Below are 27183 nucleotides of genomic sequence, written 5' to 3' on the forward strand. Positions count from 1 at the left end.
ATCGATCCATGGCCTCACGTAATTGAAAACAACGGTCCTTGTTCTTGACGTTTATATATACTGTACGGAACCCCACCAATTTTAAAACAACAACAGGCGTTAAAATTACAATGTTGACGTCTCCACGTGAGTTCCGAAAACTAATTTAAAAGTGAACAAGGCGATTGTGCTTAAGTCACTCGAGTTTGCAGAGTAAATTGAGATTGTTTTTTTTAAACGTCGTCTTTACTCTCGTAACTTGTTGTTAATACGCGTTATAATTCTCCTTTGTCTGCCGTAAAAAAACAAAGTCCTATTGTGCTCTTTAAAATAAACGCGCCAGGCAGAGTGAATGTTGAGCTATCTTATAATGTTCGGCACCGTATATCACTAAAGGTGCAATCAAGTTCCCTCTAAGCGTATGTAGTATTGTACGGTAGTCTGCGCATTATACAAAGTGAGACGCGCCACTAAAAACTCGTGTCCCGTCTCAACAAAGTCGGACAGAGCGATAAGATCGATAAAACTGAGGCGATGTTTTGAGGACTAAGCGAGTCCCAAGATCATCTGAGTCACGTGCTGTCGGACAGAGGAGGGGGTGTGGGGGGTGATTAGGGATTAGAGGACTTGTGAAACGACAGCTTTGACATGGTAAAGGGCCGTCCATAAATGACGTCACGCGATTTTGGACGATTTTTGACCCCCCCCCCCCTCGTCACACGGCGTTACAAAATATGAAACCCCCTCAAATATGACGTCACAAATATGACGTCACAAACCCCAAAAAATATATGAACATGCTTCAAATCGCTTTAAACTATTGTCATTGTAGTGCGTATTTAATGTGACGCTGCACTCTGATGTTGTAGGAGAAACATTTATTAAAAAAAGTATATTTAATTAAGTAGAACGTGTTGTCTATATTTATTGAAAGTTGCGCATTTTGATGTGACGTCACATTTCTCAAACAACCCCCCCACCTCGTTCCACATCGTCACAAATGTCTGACCCCCCCCCCCCCTCTATGTGCGTGACGTCATTTATGGACGGCCCCTAAGCGATGACACAGCCAGTTATAAGGGGCAGCAGGGTGGCACAGTGGTAAATGACACCCGTGCCTCACAGGAAGAAGCGCTTGGGTTCGATACCCGGATTCGATCACCTTCCTGATCTGTATGGGCTCTCTGCTTTCCTCTCGTGGCTTCAACACACGTGCAATGCAACTGGCGTTGATGACACATTGCAATGCTGAAGCATGTTCCTCCTGTGCATTACTCAACCGGGATGACACACACACACATATACAACAGCTGTGCTCTTCATTGCAAGGCCCGCCCGGCCCCTGGTGGGCCCCTGGTGGGCCCCTGGTGGGCCACTGGTGGCATTTATAGCGCGGCCCCTGGACGTGCGGCCCCCAACAATACACACATGTGACCCTCCCCTTCCACCATCATCATCATCGTGCTGTCAAACCCCCAAGGTGACAGCCCTCAGCTGATTTATGTCTCATTGGCGAATGTGCCCCCCGCCCCCACCCCGCCTCTCTCTGAAAATGAGTGAAGATCACTGCTCGACAGCAACAACGTCGCCCCTTCCTACAACAACTTTTCTGGGTAAACAAACGTCAATAAACACATTTCTGCGGAAGGAGCTGGTAGGAACGTTGGGTTGCTCGGTCAATGGCCAGGGTCAACGGCGGCGTGGTGTATTCCGCAAATATGGCCGACTGTGAGGGCGGGCACAAGCCGGCGTGAGTAGGTTTAACGTTGAGTTTTATAAGGGCACCACGGGCTGACCAGCCCCTCCCCACCCCACCCAGCCCCACCCCGCCCCACCCTCACCACCAAGCCTCTCCCCACCCTCCCCACCCAGCCCCTCCCCACCCAGCCCACCCTCCCCACCCTCCCCACCCAGCCCCTCCCCACCCTCCCCACCCAGCCCCTGCCTCCCCACCCAGCCCCTCCCTGCACGACGGATACAATAATCCCCTGTGGGCTGGTGTAACCAGGAGGTTCCTACCAGTATAATAATCATTATCATAGCAATAATAATGGTAATCATTATCATAGCAATAATAATCATTATCATAGCAATAATAATGATAATCATTATCATAGCAATAATAATGATAATCATTATCATAGCAATAATAATGATAGCAATAATAACAATCACTCGATCACTCACACAATCACTTACCCAATCACTCATTCACCCAATCACTTACTCGATCACTTACCCACTCACACAATCACTTACCCAATCACTCACCCAATCACTCACTCACACAATCACTCACTCACCCAATCACTTACCCAATCACTCACCCAATCACTCACTCACCCAATCACTCACTCACCCAATCACTTACCCAATCACTTACCCAATCACTCACTCACCCAATCACTTACTCGATCACTTACCCACTCACACAATCACTTACCCAATCACTCACTCACCCAATCACTCACACAATCACTTACCCAATCACTCACTCACCCACCTACACAATCACTCACTTACCCACTCACACAATCACTTACCCAATCACTTACTTACCAACCTCACACAATCACTTACCCAATCACTCACTCACCCACCTACACAATCACTTACCCAATCACTCACTCACCAAATCACACAATCACTTACCAATCGCTCAATGACTCACCAACTCACACATTCACTTACCCATTCTCACTCAACAATTAACACAATTCCACAATCACGCAGTGACTTCTCATTGACTCACTAACCTGTCACTCACTCACTCACCCACTCACGCAAGCACTCGCTCACCCACTCATTCGCTATCTCTGCTTCACCCTCACTCACCTAATCACTGACCTTCTATGCTTGAGTTTCACCCACTCACTCACCCATCCACACAGTCACTTAATCACTCACCTCTCACTCACTTATCTGTCACTCTCCGACTCACGCACGCACCCTCTCACTCACTCTCACCCCCGAACTCACCCTCTCTGCTTCACTCCCCCTCACCCACCCACCCCCTCCCCCTCACCCTCGCTGCTCCACTCTCACAAACCAACACAATCACAATCTCACTTTTTTTTTACACACTCACTAACCTCTCACTCGCGCAATCACATGCTCACCCGCTCACACTTCTCTGCTTAAACTTCGACTCATGCACTCACCATCTCCGCTCCGAACTCACTTACCCAGCCACTCACCCTTGCCTCTCAGTGGGGTGTGCCCATGTGAAGCGCATGTGATTCCAGAGGGCGGGTGGCGACGGGGGATGATCTCGGGGGCGGGGAAAGGAGAGTGGGCGATTAGTTGGGGATTAGGATGAAGCGTGGGGATGATGATGCTGATGGGTGTGGATGGGGCAAGGAGCTGTGATGTGGGGCGTGATGGCGAGTCGGGAATGTGAGATGGGATGGAGGGGTGCTGATTCAATTTGCTGAGCAATGAGAGAGCGAGGTGGGTACAGCTGGATAGGGGTAGGTGGTATTGAAACCATGCGTCACGGTTTTCGAGTGTGCAGGCGGTGCAACTGCACAGAGACCCATTGGGAAACAATGTCATTGCCTCCCCTCTATACACAGTTCACGCATTCTAAAATCGATAGTGAAACATATACAATCTTGTAACCCATGTCTGTGGCATGGTTCTAGTTCTCACGTGCAAAATGTTATCCAGAGTCTGGCCGCTCGATGGTAAACAGATCACGTGATAAAATTAGTGGCTCTATTGCACAACTGCACATCAGAAGATCAGCGATCGATTCTTAGAGATATATTGTTACCATTAAGTGTATAACGGGTACAAAGGTAAAGGTGCAGCCCTACAATTGTTTAGCTCACGCCACTGCTGGTATAAGGGGCATCGCTAGAGAGAGCGCCTCTGTGGAGTGCCTCTGTGGAGAGTGCCAGTGTGGAACTGCTCTGTCTTTGATTTACTCTTGCACGTTGGTCAGACGTCTTGGAAGAGGAAGATGCATAACGGTAAGTACGATACGTCGGCAAACAAAGCTGCAAATTGGTGAAAACCGAGTAAATCTTGGCAACTTAAACAAAAATTGTCGAAATAATGTTATCAGAGTGCATTGAGCATGCTTGCGACGACTACAGAAGGCGCTTGGCAGGTCAGTTGATGTTTCAACTCGAGCCAACGTTTGTGGCTGATCGCTCGGAGTTTTTGGGCCATTGGACCTGCGGCTCGGCAGACCGTGGTTTAAGAAAAAAAGATCGTTCTAACTCTTTGCAACTCGGATAGAACGCGGTTTTGAATGTGCTCAGTGCTTCCGTCCGTCCGTCTGGAACGATCACTCTGGACAAGATGATTCAATACGAATTGACTTGTAGTGCAATGTTGTGTTTATATTTTATCAGGTTTGACCCGTTTGAAAACCGGCCATGTAGCAGTGAATTGACAAAAGGGTTGTACATACAGGGTGGCGCAGTGGTAAGACTTGTGCCTCATACCAAGAATAGTCTGAGTTCGATTTATAACTCGGGAGGTTTTTTATGTGCAGTTTGTGCGTTCTCTCCCTGTTATGCAGAGTGTTTGAATACGTGAACAAGTGCATGAGTGTGTGAGCGTAACGCTGTGTGAAAGCTACCTGTCCTGTCGCTCCATACGAAGCTCCCAAGTCTCCTCAGCCACAGTAATGCCCTCGCCTGTCTGTGCTTGCGAAACGGGGACCCCTTTGTCGGAACATCTGCACCGGTTTGACACATCCAGTCTGGCCTGCATAGGGTTTAGCCAGCCTGGTTTGTGTGAGGATCTCACATTTCATCGAAAGAAATGGACACAGTCCCATCAGTGAGCTCCTCCGGCAGGCGAGGCTACGTTGGCTGGGTCACGTGGCCCGCATGCACAGACACTGCATGCTCAAGCAGATTATGTTTGGCCGGCTAAAGGGGGCTAAACGGGCGCGGCACAAGCTAGAGAAGAGATGGACTGATGTTGTACAGGAGGATGTGGAGCTGATTGGACTTTCAGCAGATGACCGGTACCAGCGGTGTCAAGATCGGAGTCTGTGCAGGAGGCTCGTGAAGGACACCACTGGGCAGTTGGAGGCAGTCGCCCTCCAACAACAACGGAGTGATGCTCACAACAACGAGCGGAGCTTTGTCGGATAAAACGCCGCAAGTTGGCACAGTGGGGAGTGCAGGTGGTGCATCTCTCAGTCATGCCAGTCAGTCAACCCATAACCCCTAGGTTTGTCCCATAACCTGCCAGCGAGCCTCGGCGTGCACCTAGCCTGGCACAAGCGTCGTGGTGACATCACAGCCACTTAGTTGTTGTTGTGTATGTATTTTGTTCTCCCACTGTTCTGTATGGGTTTTCTCCGTGTTTCTCCGGTTTCCACCCATAGCTAAGCAATAGCTTGCAATGGGTGTTGACCAAGTACCCCAATGCTGCCAATAAGCCTGCAAATGGCTCAACTTGACGACACAGACAACAGCAGCAGCAATATCGCCCTCTACTACGAACATGCGGCAGGACCCTCTTGAAAAAACAAGGTCGTGAGACTCACTCACTGAGGCTTTTTGGCCAAAAAAAGTGTAATTTTGATGCAGTCATGCGGACAATCAAACATACGTAGGAAATACGTTTTTTTTTTATTGTTAGATCGCGTAAATATATAAATGTGTCGTTAAAACCCGCCACCACCCGACACAGCCAACTAGTAATGGTTGTCACGTCAACAGAACGTGGCCAATTCGTCACTAGCACAGCAACACCAGTGTGTTGGAGAGCCAAGCCACAACATTTACAATCGTAGGAAATATGAAATATATTACTGGTAGGAACCTCCAGCCCACAGGGGATTATTGTGTCCGTCCGTCCGTCGTGCATCCAAAAATGGGAGGGGTGGGGCTGGGTGGAGAGGGGAGGGTGGGGAGGGGCTGGGTGGGGAGGGGAGGGTGGGGAGGGGCTGGGTGGGGAGGGTGGGGCTGGGTGGGACTGGGTGGGGAGGGGCTGGTCACCCCGTGGTGCCCTTATAAAACTCAACGTTTAACCTACTCACGCCGGCTTCTGCCCGCCCTCACAGTCGGCCATATTTGCGGAATACACCACGCCGCCGTTGACCCTGGCTATTGACCGAGCAACCCAACGTTCCTACCAGCTCCCTCCGCAAGCAATGTGTTAACTGTGGAGTTGCACTGCGTAGGAATGACCAGCAGGTGGCGTGAGGTTGCCTAGTGCCGGTATGAGTCCGGTTGTGATGGATGGCGAGCCAAGAGTGATGGGGAAACGTGACGCAGGTACCAACAACGTCTCACGCACGTGGCATGCGTGAGAGGTCGTTACTGCCGATACAGAGGACACGACAGAGGTTAGCTATTGGTGTGTGTATGTGTGTAATGGTGTATGCGTGTAGGTCGACTCAGCCTCAAATGAGTACCTGGTGAGTGCGTGTAAACATCGCCACTTGGAAGACAAAGGCGGCCGGGCGTGGTACTGGCCAGTGGCCAATCATCGCCTTGTGTGCCGAGCCGGCCTTCATAGGTGCTCGCTAACAGCACTTGCTCCGAGTCTGTTCGGGCTACACGGGGATCTTTATCTTTGTATACATGATACGTGTGATGTGTGACAGTGATGTTCACGATGCATTACAATGTGTGGTAACGTACGATGGTGTGTGATGATGTGTGATGGTCTATCAAGATGTACCTGTATTATTTGTGATTTCTAATGATGCATGATCGTATGATGTAGTGTCTGTGTGACGATGTATGGATATTGAGCGATGATGTCACTGATGATTATGAATAACGATGATGATTATGCTGTTTTTCATATCTCATGATGGTTGTTTTGTGTTTTCAATGACTACTAATGATGCAGTGTGTGACAAGGTAAGACTTAATTGGTGCAAGAGCAATTATATCACAGGTGAGGATGTATGTGCTGATACGTGTGATAACACCGTGTGATGAAAACGTGATCCGGCATATAATAATGTTGGATAATGTAAAGCACATTGTACATACGGTAGTGTAACGTGTGATGAAACGAAGCTATAGAGCAAATGACACCACTCACTGGCGATGCATGATTATCATCATCATCATGATTTACCCAGCAATGCCTCACGGAGTCTCGTGACTTCATTTTAAGGAGGGTCCTGCCAAGTTTTCACAGGAGCGTGTGGGGTTGGGGGGGGTAGCTGATGTATGATTCCAATTGAGTACTTTGCGACGATGTGTGTTGCCATATGTGATGATGTATGATGATGATGCAGTGTGTGATGATGCAGTGTGTGATGATGTATGATGATGATGCAGTGTGTGATGATGTATGATGATGATGCAGTGTGTGATGATGCAGTGTGTGATGTTGATGATGATGCAGTGTGTGATGATGCATAGCTACCCAGTAAACATGGAACGTGGGACCAACGTTGGGGCAACGAGTCCAACCACACGCCAACGTTGACCCGACGTTAATTCAACGTTGACCCAACGATGACCCAACGTTGACCCAACGATGACCCAACGTTGACCCAACGACGGCCCAACGTTGACCCAACGATGACCCAACGTTGACCCAACGACGGTCCAACGTTGACCCAACGACGGCCCAACGTTGACCCAACGATGGCCCAACGTTGACCCAACGATGACCCAACGTTGACCCAACGATGACCCAACGTTGACCCAACGACGGCCCAACGTTGACCCAACGATGGCCCAACGTTGACCCAACGATGGCCCAACGTTAATCCAACGTTGACCCAACGTAATTATAACTATAAAAAATACTTGAAACTTTGTAGTAGAACGAAGCAAAATGGAGAGTACATTTAGAACAATTACATATTCATTTCACAGAATGAAAAGCCCTGGTAGAATCATTAGAATCAAAGTGTTTAATAACAATCATTAAAAATAAATTCAAAATGTATGCTTTTCCATTCTCCCATGGAGAAGCAAAATGCTCCTTCATGGAATTAATAAAAGGTGACCTTAGTAAATTGAAATAGCAAATAATGAACATTAATCAAATTTAGTATTGTTATAACAGTTCTATTAACTTAATATGTATTTAAAGTTGCGCATTTTGATGTGACCTCACATTTCCCAAACCTTCCTCCCCCCCTCGTCACAAATGTCTGACCCCCCTCCACCCCCCTATGTGCGTGACGTCATTTATGGGCGGCCCCTTGGCTATTTGCTAAAACTGGCCTTGGGGGAACCCTCCTGGTATTTGCCTATCGCGGTGACCTCTCTACTCGGTAGAATACGGTACCACCCCCCACCACCCCCCACCACCACCCACCACCCCCCACCACTACCCCCACCACCCCCCAACACCACCACCCCCACCACCACCCCCCACCACCCACCCACCACCACCCCCACCACCCCCCCCACCACCCCCCACCACCACCCCCCCACCACCACCCCCCCACCACCCACCACCACCACCCCCAACCCCCACCACCACCACGCTGCACACGTGGGCGCGTCACGCGTGGGGCGTGTGAAGTCGGGACAGCCACTTCCTTGGTTGAGCTGCGAGCCAAGTGGGGAGAAGTCGTGGGTGGTTGTGGTGGTTGGTGGTGGTGGTTGTGGTGTATGTGTAGTGGTAGATTGTGGTGGAGCGGAGGGAGGGGGGGGGGGCAGTGGCTGTGTGTGAGTGTGGTTGGCGTGGTGCGAGATCACGGGGGGGTGTGTTAGGTGGACGGGGGGGGGGGGTAGCAGTGTCTGTGTGTGTCTCTCTGTGTGTGTCTGTGTGTGTGTCTGAGTAAGTTGATTGCTGCTGCAGGCTGGGTGGCTGCGGGTAGTGACTGGGAGTTTGTCGTTAGTGGTGGGGAGAGTGCTTGTGGGGGGCTTTGAGTCTCTGAGTGTTTGGTGGTGGTGGTGGGGGGCCCTATGAGCAGTCGGTGATCGTAGCGGTGCCCGGGGGCAGTGGCTGTTTGTGAGAGGCAGTGGCCGAGGCTGTGTGCCGTAGCTGATTGTGCGAGGAGGTGTGGGTGGTGGGGGGGTGGTAGTGGTTGATTGAGGAGGTAGTCGTGGTGGTGGTGGTGTGGGGGGGGGGTACGAGACGGTGGCTGTGTGTGTTAAGAGCGATCCCGGGGGGATGTTCCTCTGGGGAGGGGGCGGCTCTCCCGCCCTCCAGCAGCGAGGCGTGAACAGCGTGAGATTCAACCAGGATCACAGTGAGTACACAGTACACGTGTGTGTGTGTACACAGTACACGTGTGTGTGTACACAGTACACGTGTGTGTACACAGTACACAGTACACGCGTGTGTGTGTACACAGTACACGTGTGTGTACACAGTACACAGTACACGTGTGTGTACACAGTACACGTGTGAGTACACAGTACACGTGTGTGTGTGTGTGTACACAGTACACGTGTGAGTACACAGTACACGTGTGTGTGTGTACACAGTACACGTGTGGTGTACACAGTACACGTGTGTGTGTGTGTGTACACAGTACACGTGTGTGCACACAGTACACGTGTGTGTGTGTACACAGTACACGTGTGTGCACAGTACACGTGTGTGTGTGTACACAGTACACGTGTGTGCACACAGTACACGTGTGTGTGTGTGCACAGTACACGTGTGTGTGCACAGTACACGTGTGTGTGTGTACACAGTACACGTGTGTGTGTACACAGTACACGTGTGTGTGTACACAGTACACGTGTGTGTGCACACAGTACACGTGTGTGTGCACAGTACACGTGTGTGTACACAGTACACGTGTGTGTACACAGTACATGTGTGTGTACACAGTACATGTGTGTGTGTGTACACAGTACACGTGTGTGTACACAGTACATGTGTGTGTGTGTACACAGTACATGTGTGTGTGTACACAGTACACGTGTGTGTACACAGTACACGTGTGTGTACACAGTACACGTGTGTGTACAGTACACGTGTGTGTACAGAGTACACGTGTGTGTACAGTACACGTGTGTGTACACATGTGTGTACACAGTACACGGGTGTGTACACAGTACATGTGTGTGTGTGTGTGTACACAGTACACGTGTGTGTACACAGTACACGTGTGTGTACACAGTACACGTGTGTGTACACAGTACACGTGTGGGTGTGTACACAGTACATGTGTGTGTGTGTGTACAGTACACGTGTGTGTACAGTACACGTGTGGGTGTACACAGTACACGTGTGTGTACACAGTACATGTGTGGGTGTGTACACAGTACATGTGTGGGAGTGTACAGTACACGTGTGTGTGTGTACAGTACACGTGTGTGTGTACACAGTACACGCGTGTGTGTACACAGTACACGTGTGTGTGTGTACAGTACACGTGTGGGTGTGTACAGTACACGTGTGGGTGTGTGTACAGTACACGTGTGCGTGTGTGTACAGTACACGTGTGTGTGTGTACACAGTACATGTGTGGGTGTGTACAGTACACGTGTGTGTGTACAGTACACGTGTGGGTGTGTGTACAGTACACGTGTGGGTGTGTGTACAGTACACGTGTGGGTGTGTGTACAGTACACGCGTGTGGGTGTGTGTACAGTACACGTGTGGGTGTGTGTACAGTACACGTGTGGGTGTGTGTACAGTACACGTGTGGGTGTGTGTACAGTACACGTGTGGGTGTGTGTACAGTACACGTGTGCGTGTGTGTACAGTACACGTGTGCGTGTGTGTACAGTACACGTGTGCGTGTGTGTACAGTACACGTGTGCGTGTGTGTACAGTACACTGTGCGTGTGTGTACAGTACACTGTGCGTGTGTACAGTACACGTGTGGGTGGGTGTACAGTACACGTGTGGGTGGGTGTACAGTACGAGTGTGTGTACAGTACACGAGTGTGTGTACAGTACACGAGTGTGTGTACAGTACACGAGTGAGTGTACAGTACACGAGTGAGTGTGCAGTACACGAGTGAGTGTGCAGTACACGAGTGAGTGTGCACACAGTACACGAGTGTGTGTACAGTACACGTGTGGGTTTGTGTACAGTACACGTGTGCGTGTGTGTGTACACACAGTACACTTATAGTATAAAAAAACACAATGCGATACCCTAGTATACACACGCGTACCAGAACGCACATACATAGACCCTAGCCTCTAGGTGCAGTGGTAATTAACATGTAGTCGTTTATACAGAGCTCTGACAATCTACTGCTGGATGAAGGCCTGTCGGTCCCGCGTCGGTCATGGGAGTTGTTTTGACCCACTGCTGCTGGGGGGGGGGGCGGTCCGTGCGGCAAAGCCGAATGGAGAGGCCCGGGACACGGGGTTTGTAGCGCAGTGCGCTAACCACAGCGTGTGTGTTTGTGGTGTGTGGCGGGTGTGGCGGGTGTGGTGTGTATGGTGTGTGTGTGGCGTGTGTGTGTCGTGCGTGTGGGGTGTGTATGGAGTGTGTGTGTGGCGTGTGTGGTGTGTGTGTGGCGTGTGTGTGTGTGTGGCGTGTGTGTGTATGTGGTGTGTGGAGCGTGTGTGTGTGGTGTATGTGTGGATCGTGTGTGTGTATGTGGTGTGTGTGGAGCGTGTGTGTGTGTATGTGGTGTGTGTGGAGCGTGTGTGTGTATGTGGTGTGTGTGGAGCGTGTGTGTGTATGTGGTGTGTGTGGAGCGTGTGTGTGTATGTGGTGTGTGGAGCGTGTGTGTATGTGGTGTGTGTGGAGCGTGTGTGTGTGTATGTGGTGTGTGTGGAGCGTGTGTGTGTGTATGTGGCGTGTGTGGTGTGTGTGGAGCGTGTGTGGTGTGTGTGGAGCGTGTGTGTGTGTGGCGTGTGTCGAGGATGCCTCTCACCCATCCTCACACACACACCCTACAGACTACAACAGCGTGGATACGCGATGATGGTGGGTATGGTGGTGAGGTTAACGATGGTAATTCATGATTGTGACGGCGTTGGGAATTCTGACGTTTGTGATGATTGCTGGTTGTCCTGATTATGCTGACGGCTGTGATGATGGTACAGTAATGGTGGTGATGCTTGCTGTGTCATGATGTTATGGGTCCGTAGCACGCTTCGCCGAGTACCGTAGTCAACCGAGTAAACGAGCAAAACATCCGCTCTCGTCGTCACGAAAGCGCCGGTTCCGTTTTTCTGCAATGCCGGGCAACTTCCCCTATCGGACGCTGTGGCTTGGCAGCTGACTGTAGCTGTTGTCTTTCTATTGACCAGGTCTCTTCTGCTGCGCAATGGAGAGCGGAGTCAAGGTTTTCAATGTGGACCCACTGGCACAGAAAGCACATATCGGTGAGAGGGGAAGAGTTGTTTGAGATCCAGCCAATGATGAGATTCGTCTTGCAAATCTCTGGGATATGTGATTACTCGAGGAATCGATATGTCCTACCGATGAACGGTCCGATTGCTCGACCAATCGAATAATTTGGGAAAAAGTTGTCGGGGAAAAAAACCCGTTCCATTTTCAAGTGTGCCGCTGGACTGGAGGTGAAGGGCGGGGCTTGGTGGCATCATTAGCAGCGTCGCGCTGGGCGTGGCTTGTAAGGGGTTTCCAACCTTCGCCGGAGGCAAGATGTCGTTACCGGCCCTCATTTTTAAACAGACCCGAGCGATCGGCCACAAAAAGCAATTCGTAGTCGATAAGTTCGATACCATTTTACACCGCCAAAGCCGGAATTTAACCGAATTAAGTTCTGAAACAAATCTGTATATTGTGGAGTGTTGTGCGCAAACATTGGTGGCGAGGCTGAAAAGGTCGATTCACTGCACTTGATAATCCAGTTTAATCACAGGTGGCTGGCCTGAATTAGAACCTCGGATCTCAGCAGTGCACATGAACGTGGACAGCACCTTTTTGGTCAATCCACTGCTGGATGAGTGGCCTTCACACCGTGCGGCTTGTGGGGGTTATTGGGGACCCCACTTGATCTCGCTGGTCAGTGCGGAGTTAGTGAAGGCAGAGAGCAGAAAGTGTTTTTCTTCTTCGCATGGCTGATGTTGATGTCGTGCCACAGCTGTAATTTTACACTGAAGTGGTTGAGACAAGAGGATTGCATCAGGAGTCGCGGAGTGGTGCATCCTGGCTGTGATGATGCCTCCTCCGTATTTGTGAATCAGGGCTTTGAGTGGCTGTCTAGTGCTGCCCCCATGGTTCGTGCGGATGACGCAGTTTAGGCATTGTGGCCCCATGACCTTCGCGGAAGATCGAAGCCGGGGATCTGAGTTGAGTCTTTCACGAGGTGTTTGTGACTTCCTATGAACGCCATTCGGCTTTACAAGCTTCATCAGGGTTGAAGTACAGCACATCAAAGGACTTCGCTTCACTGCCCCCACAAAAACGATCTCAGAATTTCGCATCCCTTAACGAGCGCAGAGAATGAGCGCCGCGATGTTTAAGTTGAGCGCCTTTTTGCCGGGCGGTCGCTCCACCGTCGCAGACCAGGAGCAGGTGGGCAGCGTGGGGCTCGCTGAGGTGCTGCGGCGCTCCAACCTCATCGCCATCGTCGGAGGCGGCAGCCTGCCACGCTTCGCCGAAAACTCCGGTGCGAACACCCCGACCGCCACTACCGACATGGCCACACCGCTGCCCCCACCACCAGCAACACCACGAACATGGCCCACCGCCTTTACCACCACCACCACCGCGAATATCAACTTGGCATCACCACAGCCCCCACCATCGATATTTCTCACACCGATTTGGACATTGCCACCACAATCACCGTCGCCGATACCAACGTGGTCACAGAGGCTGCTGTCGCTACCACCACCGCCACTGCTTGCCACCGTGGCCACCGACACCAACGTTGAGACAACCACCGCTACCACCGTGACCAATATGGGCCCTGCCACCACCACCACTGACACATGCCGCCACCGCCATCGTGAACGTCACTGACCGCCACCATCAAGTACCACTGACAAGACAACACGAGCTTTAACACGTGTGCCAGCACGACTGCCATAACCATCAATGCCATTGACACCAACATGGTGGCCACCACTGCAACCACCGATACAGCTACCCACAACTTGTCCATGGCCGTGTGATTTTTGTGCCGCCAGTGCTGATCTGGGACGACGCGCGTGGAGGGACCGCCGAGCAGGACAAACTCGTCCTGGACTTCACCTTCACGCAGCCCGTGCTGGCTGTGCGCATGCGCCACGACGCGTAAGGCCTCCCCCACCCCACCCCACCCTTTCCCCAACCCTCCCGACCAATTTGCGACTTGAAAATCGTGGTAATTAATCACATCGCCGGGGTGATACGGGGCAATTCGTTGCACCCCGGGTAGAACACGGGACGTCGCACGATGTGCGGTCTGTGCTGGCGACACGCCGCTAACCGCTGTCAGCTGCTCGCCCCTCGTAATCGCTTGGGTGTCGAGTTATTCCCGAGCGAGGGATTTCACAGGAAGGTTCACGTGTGAAAATAGCGAGCGGAGGAGGAAGTGGTGGGGGGGGGAGGAGGGTGAACACATTGTCAATGACATCTCAAGAAGAGATGCTGGTCCTGTTGCCAAAGAAAAGGATGTCGCCGGTTGATTTTTTTTTCATGAATTCAAAGTAATGGGGACCTTGGGCAGGACACGTTGCTTGAAGAAATAATGATGATGACCGATGACTGAGAATAGTGATGGAGCGGCAGCCGAGGTAGCGAACACGTCCGGGATGGCGTGCACCACTCGCTCAGTTTCGCGAGGTATCTCTCATCGTGCGCTCGTTTTGATGAGCCAGGCGATGTCCGCTTACCGTCAGTACCCGGGCCTGTCCCGCGAAGCTAGCGATCAGGCCTAGCGGATCGTCACTCTTCAATGAATCTTGGTCACCTGCCACACCGATAACCCTGGCGGAGTGCGCCAACCCTTGGACTTTTAAGCGATTGGAGCCGGCACTGCGAGTTCGTCAAATCGACGTTGTTGAGGGTTCGTCATCTGCCAAGCGCAGCCTAAATCGGCGAGCATTGTGAGGTTAAGAAGCAATAAGGTTCAAAGTAGATTTTTGGGTCAGATTGCTGCGTAAGTAAAACTTGTCTCGAAAAGCCCTCCTGCACCCGACAGCCAATTACCGTAATAAAGTCATCAAAAAAAACTTGTTCACTAATTACTTATTTAGCAGCACCACTGGCGGTGCTGGAGAGCGATCCACACACATTTACCGATTTGGTTTGACGTCGCTGGTAGTTACAACCAGCATCATCAGCACGCAGTTGCCATAAATCTGAAGCTACGCATCGATACGTACATCATCAAAGTTTGTAATAATAATACCAAAATCTATACAGTTAGAAAAAAACTCACATCTATTCTTTTTTTTTCATTTGCAGAATATCGGTTGTGCTCCGGAGAAAGATCCACGTTTTCTCCTTCCCAGACAATCCCCGGGAAACCTCACAATTTGACACAAGGGACAATCCACTGGGTGAGGATACGTGGTGAAGTATGGTGAAACCCCACCCCACCCAAGACCTGCACGGATTGACGCGAAGGCCGCACGCGCGGACGCAATTCCATCACCCTGAATGCGACTGATCTGTTCGACAGATCTCGGAAGCTAAGCAGGATTGAGCCTCGATAGTACTTGGCCAGCAAGTACTAAAGCAGCAGGTGCTAGAGGCTGCTACAGGGCTACGTGGTGGGCAGCACGGGGTAGTGCAACAAATTCCACTATTGTACTGCACTATGCTAACACATCTGTTCATTGCCTTCACCAATCCGCACTGACCATTGCGGTAAAGTATCGTCAAACAGCTCCCCCTTAACCGACATGGTATGGGGATGCTTACAAATCCAGCGGGTCACTGACAATGGGATTTAAATAAAATTACAATTATTAATACGTGTTGTAAACGAATTCACTACTTTGTTTTGATTCTTGTTTACATGAATACTGCGGTAGGGAGTGCTGGAGTAGCGGTTAGCACACTGCGGTGTAAACCCGGCAACTCAAGTTCAGTTCCCACTCGCGGCCAATAACAGTGGCGAATATTTGACCTGGGTCCAGGGACTCCCCTGGGTCGACTCAGCATTAAATGAGACAAAGGCGGCCGGGCGTGGTGTTGATCACCCACCTCTTCGTGTACCGTACCGGCCTTAATAGGTGCTCGCTATTGGCACTTACCCCAACTGTCCGTTAAAGTCTATGCGGGGGAACTTTGTCTTTGTGTGCGCAGGCCTGTGCGAGCTGTCTACGTCACTCGAGCGGAGTCTGCTCGTGTTCCCCGGGCTCAAGAGTGGCTTCCTGCAGATAGTGGTACGGCGAGCCACGCACACACGCACACACGCATGTACGCACGCCTATGTGTGTATATATGTTGAACTTCTTTCGCACCACACATAGGCAACCGTGTGAATCGGAGGTGCGGGGGAAGGACAACAAACTAAACACAAACAGCAGTTCAAAAGCACCAGGAGTAACAACGGCGACTCGCCGATCCGCCGATTAATATTTATTGTCACGCTCGCAATACGCGCATCAGTTTGTGTGCGTGTCTCGATGTTTTTTTTTACATTTGTGCAGTTGTGTTGTTTGTAATAGGTTTGTGTGACCCCTGCAGCCACTACAGAAAGTAAAAATCAGTTCTTGAATAGAAATACAACCTTTGAATCGTTAAGAACTGGCACTTTTGCCAAATTTGGTGAAACATGGGTTTATTGTACATCCACTCATTGGTGACCATGCAGAGGCCATGAACTCGCTGCACTTCAGAACCCGGTCTAACCTCTGGGGGACAAAACTTGGCTTTAAACCCCTGAACCTGCCTGGACATTGTTGTGTGGGAGGAAACGAGCAGAGCACCTGGGGAACCATAATAGAGGTCTGTTTGTGCCAGTCCATTGTGTCGTTGTGTTATTGTGCACTCGTGTGCATGTGTGTGTTGGCGGTGAGAGCGGTTGTGCAGCTGTTAGCGCTCTGTGCTGCAAACTCAGTGACCCGAGTTTGATTCCCGCTCGCAGCCAAGACCAGCGACGAATATCTGGACTGATCCTGGTCCTCCCCTAGGTCAACTTAGCCTCAAATGAGTAGCTGATACAATGGCCACTTGGGAGATATAAGCGGCTGGGCGTGGTTCTGACCACCCCACAACCTCGTGTGCCATGCCGGCTTTTATGGGTGCTACTCGGTTAACAGCACTTGCCCCCAAAATTCTGTTAAAGGCTATACGGTCGCTCTTGGTCTCAGTGTACTTACCAATGCTGTGTTCTGAATGTTCCAGGATATTTCTGCTCTGAAGGGAGCCCCAAAGCGGCCTGGCCTGGGGCCCAACAAGAGCGGTGTGACGGTGAAAGCCCACGAGAGTGACCTGGCGTGCATCGCGCTCGACTCCACAGCCAGCAGAGTGGCCACCGCCTCTCACAAGGTGCCCCACCGCACTGCACCGCACAACCGCACCGCACAGCAACCGTAGCACGGTTGGCTACATGTGGTTTTGAAAGAAGTTCGACATACATGCCACAGCACTCCCCCGATAACCGGGTACTCACCGTGCATATTCACCGTTCGTTGATGGTCACACGTCGCTACTGCTTCTGCGCTAAGTGGGATTTGCCGCGGTGTAACGGTGAGCAGCTCACTGCCAGTTCGATTCCATCTCCCGGCGTGGCAGTTGAAACATTGGAGCGGGTTTCTTAAATCTACCCCCGTCCCCCCCTCCGCATCTTCAACCACCTCTGTCCATCCAGCAGTATAAATGGGTAGGCCTCTGTTGATTGGCAGGTTGTGTCCGGTGAGGTGAAATGTGGGTTACTCCCACCTCTTCCAGGACATCTGACCAATGTTGAAAAGTTGGCCAAAAATATCCTCCAGAGTGCAGGCACTTCTTCCGTCAGCAGTGGTGTGAGCGAGCAATTGCAGGGCTGTCCCTTTACCATTTATTACAAGCACTGTACAGCCCTTTATCAATTCATGTTGGTCATAGGGGTTGTATCACCATACTTCACCACACTGGTCAGAGCAGGATGGTGAAGGGAATGCCCAGTCTGGTTGGATATTGCTTGCCACTGATGTTAGCCATGGCTGGCATTCATGTTCAGTGTGCTAACTACTGCGCCACCGCTCCCTCCCGCCACCACAACCACTGTTACATGCTAATCACTATCATTACCATCATGTATGATGACGATGAACTTCTTTCACACCGTACTTAGCCAACCATGCTATGTACGGTGTGAAAGAGACAACAAACTAAACACACACAGCAGTTTCTAAAGAAATTCGTTTGCAATAAGAACTGTCCAAGATGTTGGGGAAGAAAGGGTGATGATGATGAGAGGTGTGAGAAGAGAGGGAGAAGATAGAAGAAAGGAGCGAGAAGAAGTGAGCTGCACAGAGGAGCGGCGTCTGTTTTCACAGCGGGCGGCGGGGAGAGGGGAGGGATTCGGAGTGGGGGTGCCCACGCAGAAGTCACGTGATGTACGGGAGGTTCGAGCTGATGTTGATGTAGAGATGCGTGCGATACTCTGGCAGGGAACGTTGATCCGTATCTACGACACGACAAACGGCGACAGAACTATGGAGCTCAGGAGAGGCGCCGACTCGGCTCAACTCTACTGGCAAGTGGCTGACGATTTCGCGCGCGTTTACCGTCGTGCACGCCTACACGTGTGCACGTACACTCGACAAAAACGGGCGCAATTCGCCCCTAAGTTCCGGCGACGTCACCACAGTGCTTGTGCCTGGCTAGGTGCACTTTGAGGCCATGTGAAGATCTTCTTGGTTCTTTCGGTAAAGTCACGTAGAATGACTTTACCGAAAGAACCAAGAAGATGAATCCCTGCAGTCACGAAAGCTTTAAATCGTCATGTGAAGAGTTGAAGGCAGGGTGCACCAGCTGTGCTCCCCACTGTGCCACCTCGCTACACTTTATTCGCCCAGGGCCCCGCTCGTTGTTGTGAACGTCGCTCCCTCTGCCCTTTGTTGTTAGAGGGCGACTGCCTCCAAATTGCCCAGTAGCGTCCTTCACGAGATTCCTCCACAGAGGCCGATCTTGACACCGCTGGTACCAGTCATCTGCAAGTCCATTCGGCTTCACATCCTCCTGTACCACATCAGCCGATCTCTTTTCTAGCCCATGCCATGCCCGTTTAGCACCCTCTATCTGGCCAAGCAGAAGCTGCTTGGGCATGTGGGCTACATGACCTGACCAATGCAGCCTCACTTGTCGGAGGAGCTCACTGATGATACTTGCAAAGATGGAAATTATTCTACGCATAGGTAAGATAATGCCGGAGCCGGAGGACATCCCTGTCACACCCCACGGTGTACAGGTAATGGCTCCGACTCCTGTCGCCGCAGGTTTACCTGGGCCTGCCCATCATCATGAAGGTCCTTAATGAATGTGAGCAGAGGGTGAGGGACTCCAAAAGCATGCAGAATAGATCGCTGGTATATTCATGGTATCATAGGCATTGACCAGGTTGATAAAGCAGAGATATGTCCTGTTGAATCTCCCAACATCTCTGCTGTAGTAGACCTCTCTATGCGCTGGGAAGAAGGGCCTATGCGCCGAACAGTCACCTTTTGTAAACTCGTTCGCTTCAAGGCCCCACAGTGTTATTGATGAATGTGTCGAGTTTTGTTGTTGTTTTACGTAAACCGAATGAGGAAGCTTGCTGGTGGGGTTTGAAATGAGAATTCTCTCTGATCCGTGGCTTCTTTCGCAGCATCAACTTCAGCCAGGATGCGTCCTTCCTGTGCGCGTCCAGCGACAAGGGCACGGTGCACATCTTCGCGCTGAAGCAGACCAAACTGAACCGTCGCTCCGCGTGAGTGACTCTCCTTAGAACTTGGAGTTGGGGTTGGTGCCCCGTCACAGACTCTTTCCGGTGGCGTTGGCCATCTTCAGCGTCTCTCGCAGAGACTTTGTCCGAGGTCACCACGATGTGAGGAAAGGCCTCTGGATCTGCGGATCCAGAGGTCACCGGTTCGATTCCGTCTCCCGGCACGGCGGTCGAAACAACGGGGGCGAGTTTCTTAAATATTACTAACCGACTAACCTCTCCCGCTCCCCCCACCCCGCCGGTCCACCCCTGGTCTTGCCGTGTGCTGCAGGCTAGCACGCGTGGGCCGCAAGGTGAGCCCGGCGCTGGGAGAGTACGCAGAGTCGCAGTGGAGCCTTGCAAGCTTCACCGTGCCTGCCGAGACGGCGTGCGCCTGCGCTTTCGGCAAGGGCAACTCCATCATCGGTAAGCGGACTCGGTCATCGGAAAGCTAATTCGGTGATAGGTACGTTGACTTGGTCGTCAATAATCTGACCCGGTAGCCGATGAGCAGACTCGGTGACCGGTAAGCCAGCCCATGGGCACGGGGTGCACAGTAAAGGTGGACGCAATCCCAAAAGGCAAATAGGCGTTCATATCTACCCCGAGAGAGGTTTTTACGAATAAGCTGCAATTTTATTTGTGAAGACAATTGAATATAATTTGTTGTAAGGCCATTCGAGTAACAAGTGCACAGCCATTGCAGGATATCTTGCTTTGGCATCATAAACCCTTTACCGACTCGCGTACAAATTTTTTACCCCTTTTTTTGCGCGAGTCAAACTCTACGTAAACGAGACCCGGAATGCTAAATCATTCGAGCAAACCTCCTACAAATGCATGCTGACCTCACGCTTTCATTCCCACCCCCTCCCCCCGAGAGCTTTCGTTATGCAACGGTGTCCATGCTGCATGTGACGCATGTTTGACACCGCTTCGGAAATACCCAGACTGCTTTGTGCAGCTCTGACGTCATTTAGCAATGTTGTTACTAAGATGTTGACGTTACCAATTACATCAAAAATGTCATAGCCAATCTGGCTTTTCACAATTATCCGGAACAATAGCAACAGGTTTCACCTTAAAGTTGCCTTGCAGAAACCAAATGAGGCTGTGTCAGCACATTACTAAACGCACGACTCTTATAAACTAGGTGATCGCTCGTGTGCAAAGTGCACACCTTATTAGCCCTATTTACAGCTGCTCGGTCTTGGACTTTTTTTTCAGAACTGCCTTTTGTCCCAAACTGTCCATCAACTAAAGTTTGCAACTTCCCGAATCCGACAACAATACTTTTAAAGTCACGACCATAACTCCAGCATGATGCATAGAGCGATTCGCCCATTTGTCGGCGATTTTATTAATCGTCACGAGTCGGGCTCGCGATTCAACTCGAGGGACTCGTGCAGAGGGGGATATGTACAAAAGGGACTCTGCAGGCCCCGGTGTGGGAGGCCCTAGAGGGGTAGGACCAGTGCCGGATTATCCGAGGAGCATATGCTACGGGCCTCACACTAAATGCTTTCAAAACTTTTACGAACGAATGGGTGTTTAAGGTTAGCGATTTGTCGTATTATCTGGCTGTATAGCAAATGAAAAAATACAATTACTTTACTATGCAAGTCAAAAATGTGTTTTAATATTTACGTGTTTTTTTTTATTTAGGGCCCCTTTATAACATATGCTACAGGCCCCGCACTAGCTTAATCTGGCACTGGGTAGGGCGATGGGGGGGGGGCGGTGGTCCGAGTTGACAAGGCGAAGGGCAAGGTACACACGACACTGGATGGTTAACCCAGTGACCGTGGCTTTGTCCCCCCGAGGAGCGGATGAATAAAACATGTCATTTCTGAAATGTCACATTAATATTTGATGTGAAACAAATACTTCTAAGACCGTGCTAAATAATTAAGTGATTTTGGTTGGCCATGGTAGCCCAAGTGAATTGCATCGTCGGAGCAGTTGTATCCTTTCTGGCTAAAGTTGATTAAAATTTACTCTAAATTACATGACAATACTACTAATTAATTACCCATGAGAGCCTCGCTTGAGTAGTCTCAAGACTGTTTATTTTCTCAGCAGGCTCCTGCAGTAGGTTTGGTCAGTCTCACAAGCATTTGCAGTGTAGCAGGAAACTGGAGAAATCCCACCGCGCGTACGAGGGGCGACTCTCAACGTTCAGGTTGTGCGGGTTCATAGCCGCGCGCTAATCACTGTGCCACCACTCCCAACCCCGTTCTTTCTTTAGCTGGATTTGGAAATCACGTTTGGTCCATTTACGTTGAATCTTGATTTGAAGCTTTCATGACTGCAGGAATGCATACTCTTTGGTTCTTTCGGTAATGTCACGTAGGTATAAAATAAATCACGATGTTTCGATTGCAACACAAGCGGTCGTCCTCGGGCGGAAAAAATTACATTGGTTAAACTACCACATGGGCACACATTGCATGATGTGGTTAAGGAACTATTATACTGGTAGGAACGAAGTGGACCAGACCACCAATAGATTAATGTGTCCGTCCGTCCGTCCGTGGGAGGGGTGGTGTTGAGGGTGGTGTTGGAAATGAAAGACTACGAGTCTTTAAATCTCACAGCGTTTCTTGTCAAAACAAACACTTTTAATTAACGTTACACTAGAATACAGTAATTTTTTCTTTAACTCCTCTATACCCGGTCGATATCTCTGTACCGGTACTAAGTATTATTCCTACCAGCCCACCCCGCAGGGTCCTGTTAGTTTAACTGGACGGGTAAAATATTTTTTCCGCCACCAACTACCCGTTACAGATTTTGGAACTCGATAAATAAACCTCCGTGGCTGGAATGCTGAACTCCATGAAGTGATGTGCCATCTAAAAAACACCGCTCAGGGTGCCATGGGAAAGCCACCTTGGCTCCCTCTTCCGCGTCGCAGCACGTGAACCCGAGCGGGGAGCGCGATGCGGCTAGGTCAGGGGTCGGCAACCTACGGCTCCGGAGCCGCATGCGGCTCTTTACGGGCTGCTTCTTGACGATATGTACGTATGTACAGTATGTACTCAGATGCATTGCGGCTCTTGAAATACTGAATTTTGTACCGAATTGGAAAGAAATGGTTCTTCTTGTTATTTTGGTTGCCGACCCCTGGGCTAGGTGAAGATGGAAGGAGTTTTAGCCAGCGACCTAGCCCAACAGGCATTTATCCTCGGTAGTATTTGGAATTAAGTCACGGTAGCTCTTGCACCAGGTGCACGGCGCGTCCGTAGGATAGCGGCTCTGCCGGGGAGGTGTGCGGGCAATGCTTTGATTGCTCTGGCCGGTTTTCTCTCTAGGGCGAGTCTCTGATAGCGATGCAACTCTGTAGTCAAGTTTCATTAATGTTTAAAGATTTCGACCGTAGTAGTTTGGGATAGCATCAATAATTTTGTTTAAAACGGGAAGGAGTAATCTGTACGTCTTGCGCTGTGCAGCTGTGTGCCTGGACGGGACATTTCACAAATACGTCTTCACGCTCGAGGGCAGCTGCAAGAGGGAAGCCTTTGATGTCTACCTGGACCTGGAGAATGATGATTTCTAACTTCCGACGTTGCCGCTTCCCTGCCCGCCCACCCTCCACCTGGCTTCCCTGAACCGAGCCTTGGAAACGCCTTCACAGGCTGAACTTTCTGGGGAGAAACGACAACGGAAGTCAAGCACTGCACGCGGCGAAATGATATTTTCTAAGAAATCCGAGCAAGCGGTTTGTAAACGGAAGCCTTTCGTTAGGCGACTGCGTGCTGCTTATGTTGCCGGCATGCCCCCAGGGTGGGGGTTGGTTTGCATGGACGGGTAGAACCTCGTTTGGAGCCTCCAAGTAAAATTGCTGCAAGGAATGACCTACTGCAGTGCGATGACGACGAGGCTGTGACTTAATTTACAAGAGTGGGGCAGCTGTTTGCCAGTTCTCACGGCCCGAATTTTAAAGTTGTCTGCATTTCTCAACGTCTTGAGATTGCAAGTTGCATTTAGATGTTCCGCAAGTCTAAATTTGGAATGTAATTGAATTGTTAAAGATAAACAAATGCTCTCGCCTTACTTGTAGGTGAATTTGCTAAATAAGTGCACTCTCCTGTGGTTGATTAAATAACATTAAAAATAAAATATTGTAACCAGCGCTTAATTCCAGCAGCAACAGTTCCAATACTTATTTTGACATGGCACATCCACCCTATGCAGAAGTTACGTGAATATCGGGTACAATTGTATACGTTTATAATAGTTAGGCATATGCTGCTCTAGTGGTAGTGCTGTTATGGCCATAATCCCTTTACTCCCAAGCCCAGCCTAGCAGCGTTCCAGAAAGCAGTGAGAATCGAGCCCCGATTATAACGTGTGGCCTGGGTGGGGGGGGGGGCCTCGGGCAAAGAATGGGACAATTTTATTCAACTCGGACAAACGTTGGCTCAAATTTTTAAATCACGAGTAGTAGGAAATTAGAAGCACTCAATTATGCATTATTTCAAGATGGATCGTTTCCAGCAGTCGGGACATTGATTTCTGCTGAAATATGTGGATGTATTTTATAAAAACAAAAAAAAACATTACACTTGCAATGCCAAGGAGATGGTTGTTCTGGTTCGTCTGCTGATCTAGGCAGGCTTAGTCAGGGCTGGTGCGTTTTGTCGATGTTCGTAGCGACGGGTGTTCTCGTCACCATGGGTAAAGACAAACTACTGGAGTTCTGTAATGTCGATACGAATTAGCAACTACTTTTGAGGTATGTAATTTAGATATAGGTTACGAACGCTACGCAAATGCATATTTAATGAAGTGGTAGCATGTTTGTAACTGGTCGATGTTTGAGCCTGGCGGCCACCCTGGTTAAATACTGCGAGTGCGCGAGCCAAAAACACAAAGTGCTGTCCCCGTTTGCTTCCAAGTGGACGTTAAATATCCCACGACGTCGTTTTAAAACAATCTTTGGCCATCTGTGGCCGGCGGCATCACTGTCCGAATACGAAACGTTACTCAATTTATGAAATGAGAATAGCCAATAGCAACATCGCCCACCTCCCCTTTTAGGTTGGTGCTGGTGTTCACATTGTGCTGCACAGGGGGCAGCTGCCTTCAGCGGGGGCTCGGCTGCCCATGACATCTCGCGTATGACACTGGCCTTGCAGGAAAGGGATCGTAAAGAGGGGCATTGCCGGTTACAGCCCAATAATTGAGCGCAATTAATGCTAGATTTGAAGCTTTCGTGACTGCAAGGATTCATACTTAGTTTTTTCGTAAAAAGTCACGTACGTAAAAAATTAAATTAACATTAATAAAAATTTATTAATAAAAATCACGTTTCGGAGGCGCAACACAAGTCTCCGTCATCAGATGGGACCGTCACTTGATGCAGCAAATTTAGCTGTGACAGTCCCACCTGATGATGGAGACTTGTGTTGCCTCCGAAACGTGATTTTTATCATTTTATTTTTTTAAATTTCATTTGTTACCTACGTGACTTTACCGAAAAAACTAAGAGTATGAGTACGCAATTAATGCCTCCGCAGTGTCTTGCAATAATTTAAAACCGACCAGCAGACTCGGTTCCCACAATGCGAGAGCATGAGATTGTGCACTATCGTTAAGATGTTTTCTTTGTATATATTTGCATTAGATAAAAAAATGTGATTCCTTATTCCTCGGGTGTATTTAAGTTGTAGATTCGCTCAAATTATATTGGTGGGAATCACATGCCGACAACAAGGGTTGCCATTTGCCACCAAGTTGTGGTGACCTTGCCACAGAATGCTTGTGCCAGACGAGTTTGCACTTTGAGCCATGTGAAGTGGCAAATTCTCTGCTGGCAGGACACAGCACTCGAGGTGTAACAATGCATGAATCAAATATCGATTCTTACGCTCACGATACATGCATCGAACTGCACGTTTTAGAACAATGTTCCCCCCCCCCCCTATTTTTACGTTGTACATAATACATTAGGGCGATTCGAACAGCCTCTGGTGGCTGCGACATTCACTGGCGATTAAAATTGATTCTTGAAATCGAATCCTTACCCTGAATCTCAACAAGTCATCGGGTGCGAGAAATCATTCTACCACCAACCCAGCTTCCACCAGCGAAGCTTCTGAGATGCAATGAGATCAGGCTGATTAAAGGTGAATTTATCTCCGATAAATACCTCCCCAGGATTAATTTGAATTATGGCAGGGGTAGTACCACTGTGGTGATATGTTAACTACCTCACTTGGTATATAGGTTGTGGGTTTGATCCCAACCCTAATGCCTGTATATTTGGAGTTTGCATGTTCTCCCCGTGGTCGCGTGGATTTTTCTCTGGTTTTTCTCTCCACATTTAAAATCAACGTGCGTTTAGAGTAACTGGCTGCTTTAAATTTCCACGAGCCACTTTGAGCTATCATTCGGAGCCAGGTCATTGATGGAGAAATAGCTGTGGGCCTTACCTAGTTAAAAAAAAAAGTTTGGTTTTAAATAGTTCATACATTTTTCGCCTCTTAATACAAACTGCACATGCATATTCATATATACAGCATGGTTGCCATGAGCCGTGTAATTTACCACCACCGCCTTGTAGCCTGGTGCCTGCCAGCCCAGGAGCACAGTTACACCGCCCATGCACTTAACAGCCAAGCCACTGGACGGCCGCTGTTCTTGATTTGCAAACAAAACGACAATTGTGCAAAGGGGGTTGGAAGACTCGGGACACGGAGGGCACCCCGTGACTCGGCTTATACAGCGAGCGTCAGTCCCACCCCTGCGGGAGAGTCGAGTGCCGGATGGTGTTCCTCGTGCCACGATCTCATCGCACGCCATCGGCCACACAGCATCACTATGCAGATCAAGGCACATTGTAGCTTCGCTATCAACAGTTGGGTGCATGAGTGGGTTGTTTTTGCCATTCGTAACGGAACGGATGAAAGGCCTTTTCATTGTACTCGGAGCATCGGTTTGTATTTCTGAATACGAAGGACTGTGTTGTAGCAATTTTTTTAAACTCGTCATCGCTGACATGTCTGATACCATAAAAGGATCATACGCCGATATGTTTGGCTATGACTTTAGTACCGATTTGTTGTATGGTAATGGAGTTACATCACGAGATTGCTGTATAGCCACAAGAGATAGTGGCTTGGGATGCTATCTAGCAGTGGATAGGTCATGGCTGTTAAGTTGTGTGCTTATACCCCCGTCAATACAATTACCTTTTTTCCCAATCACAACATATGTAAATGCATGCTTTCACTCACACAAACATAAGCACACAATTTACTGTATATTTACCCAAGTGCCAAAACATTGTACTACATTTTTAATGCGTGTAATTATTTTGAAATGGAACATTCCAATTGAGTGCACTGAAAATATTATATCTATTTCTGTTACGTGTATGACTGTATAAATAATAAAAAAATGTGCTGTATCTTGAGTGAGCCTTTGTTCAATTCTGCCGGCAGGCTGCCAAAGAAGAGGCACAGGAATGCCACCCGGGCTGGCTGGGAGGGTTGACAACTAAACGTTTAAGTCTGCATGTCCCATCAGTGAC

At 49.7% G+C, this 27183-nt stretch overlaps 1 protein-coding gene across 4 annotated transcripts; it reads left to right on the forward strand.

Annotated features, from left to right (window-relative positions):
- The first annotated feature begins 6043 nt into the window (after positions 1–6043).
- Positions 6044–27060, forward strand: LOC133351620 (WD repeat domain phosphoinositide-interacting protein 4-like). 4 transcript variants are annotated; one of them, XM_061566951.1, is made up of 11 exons: positions 6044–6224; positions 12106–12180; positions 13326–13430; positions 13954–14059; positions 15215–15309; positions 16061–16140; positions 17105–17248; positions 18355–18440; positions 19551–19652; positions 19939–20072; positions 23099–27060. In XM_061566951.1, exons 1-11 carry the CDS (start codon positions 6170–6172, stop codon positions 23203–23205), a joined length of 1089 nt encoding a protein of 362 aa, XP_061422935.1. In that variant the 5' UTR covers positions 6044–6169; the 3' UTR covers positions 23206–27060. The 4 variants fall into 4 exon arrangements, with proteins under 4 accessions (XP_061422935.1, XP_061422936.1, XP_061422933.1 ...); XM_061566952.1 differs by having other exon boundaries at positions 6045–6295; XM_061566949.1 differs by lacking the exon at positions 6044–6224 and adding an exon at positions 8696–9124.
- The last annotated feature ends 123 nt before the right edge of the window (positions 27061–27183 follow it).

Source organism: Lethenteron reissneri, chromosome 38, assembly GCF_015708825.2.
Source record: "Lethenteron reissneri isolate LAM-NWPU_2019-01 chromosome 38, ASM1570882v1, whole genome shotgun sequence".
Lineage (NCBI taxonomy): Eukaryota > Metazoa > Chordata > Hyperoartia > Petromyzontiformes > Petromyzontidae > Lethenteron > Lethenteron reissneri.

What these genes read in the sequence shown, in the direction of transcription:
- LOC133351620 (XM_061566949.1), top strand. Translation starts at nt 9,046, where the DNA reads ATGTTCCTCTGGGGAGGGGGCGGCTCTCCCGCCCTCCAGCAGCGAGGC. An exon ending in GGCACAGAAAGCACATATCG is followed by an intron (nt 12,181 to 13,325) that starts GTGAGAGGGGAA and finishes CCACCGTCGCAG; the next exon opens with ACCAGGAGCAGGTGGGCAGC. An exon ending in AAACTGAACCGTCGCTCCGC is followed by an intron (nt 19,653 to 19,938) that starts GTGAGTGACTCT and finishes CGTGTGCTGCAG; the next exon opens with GCTAGCACGCGTGGGCCGCA.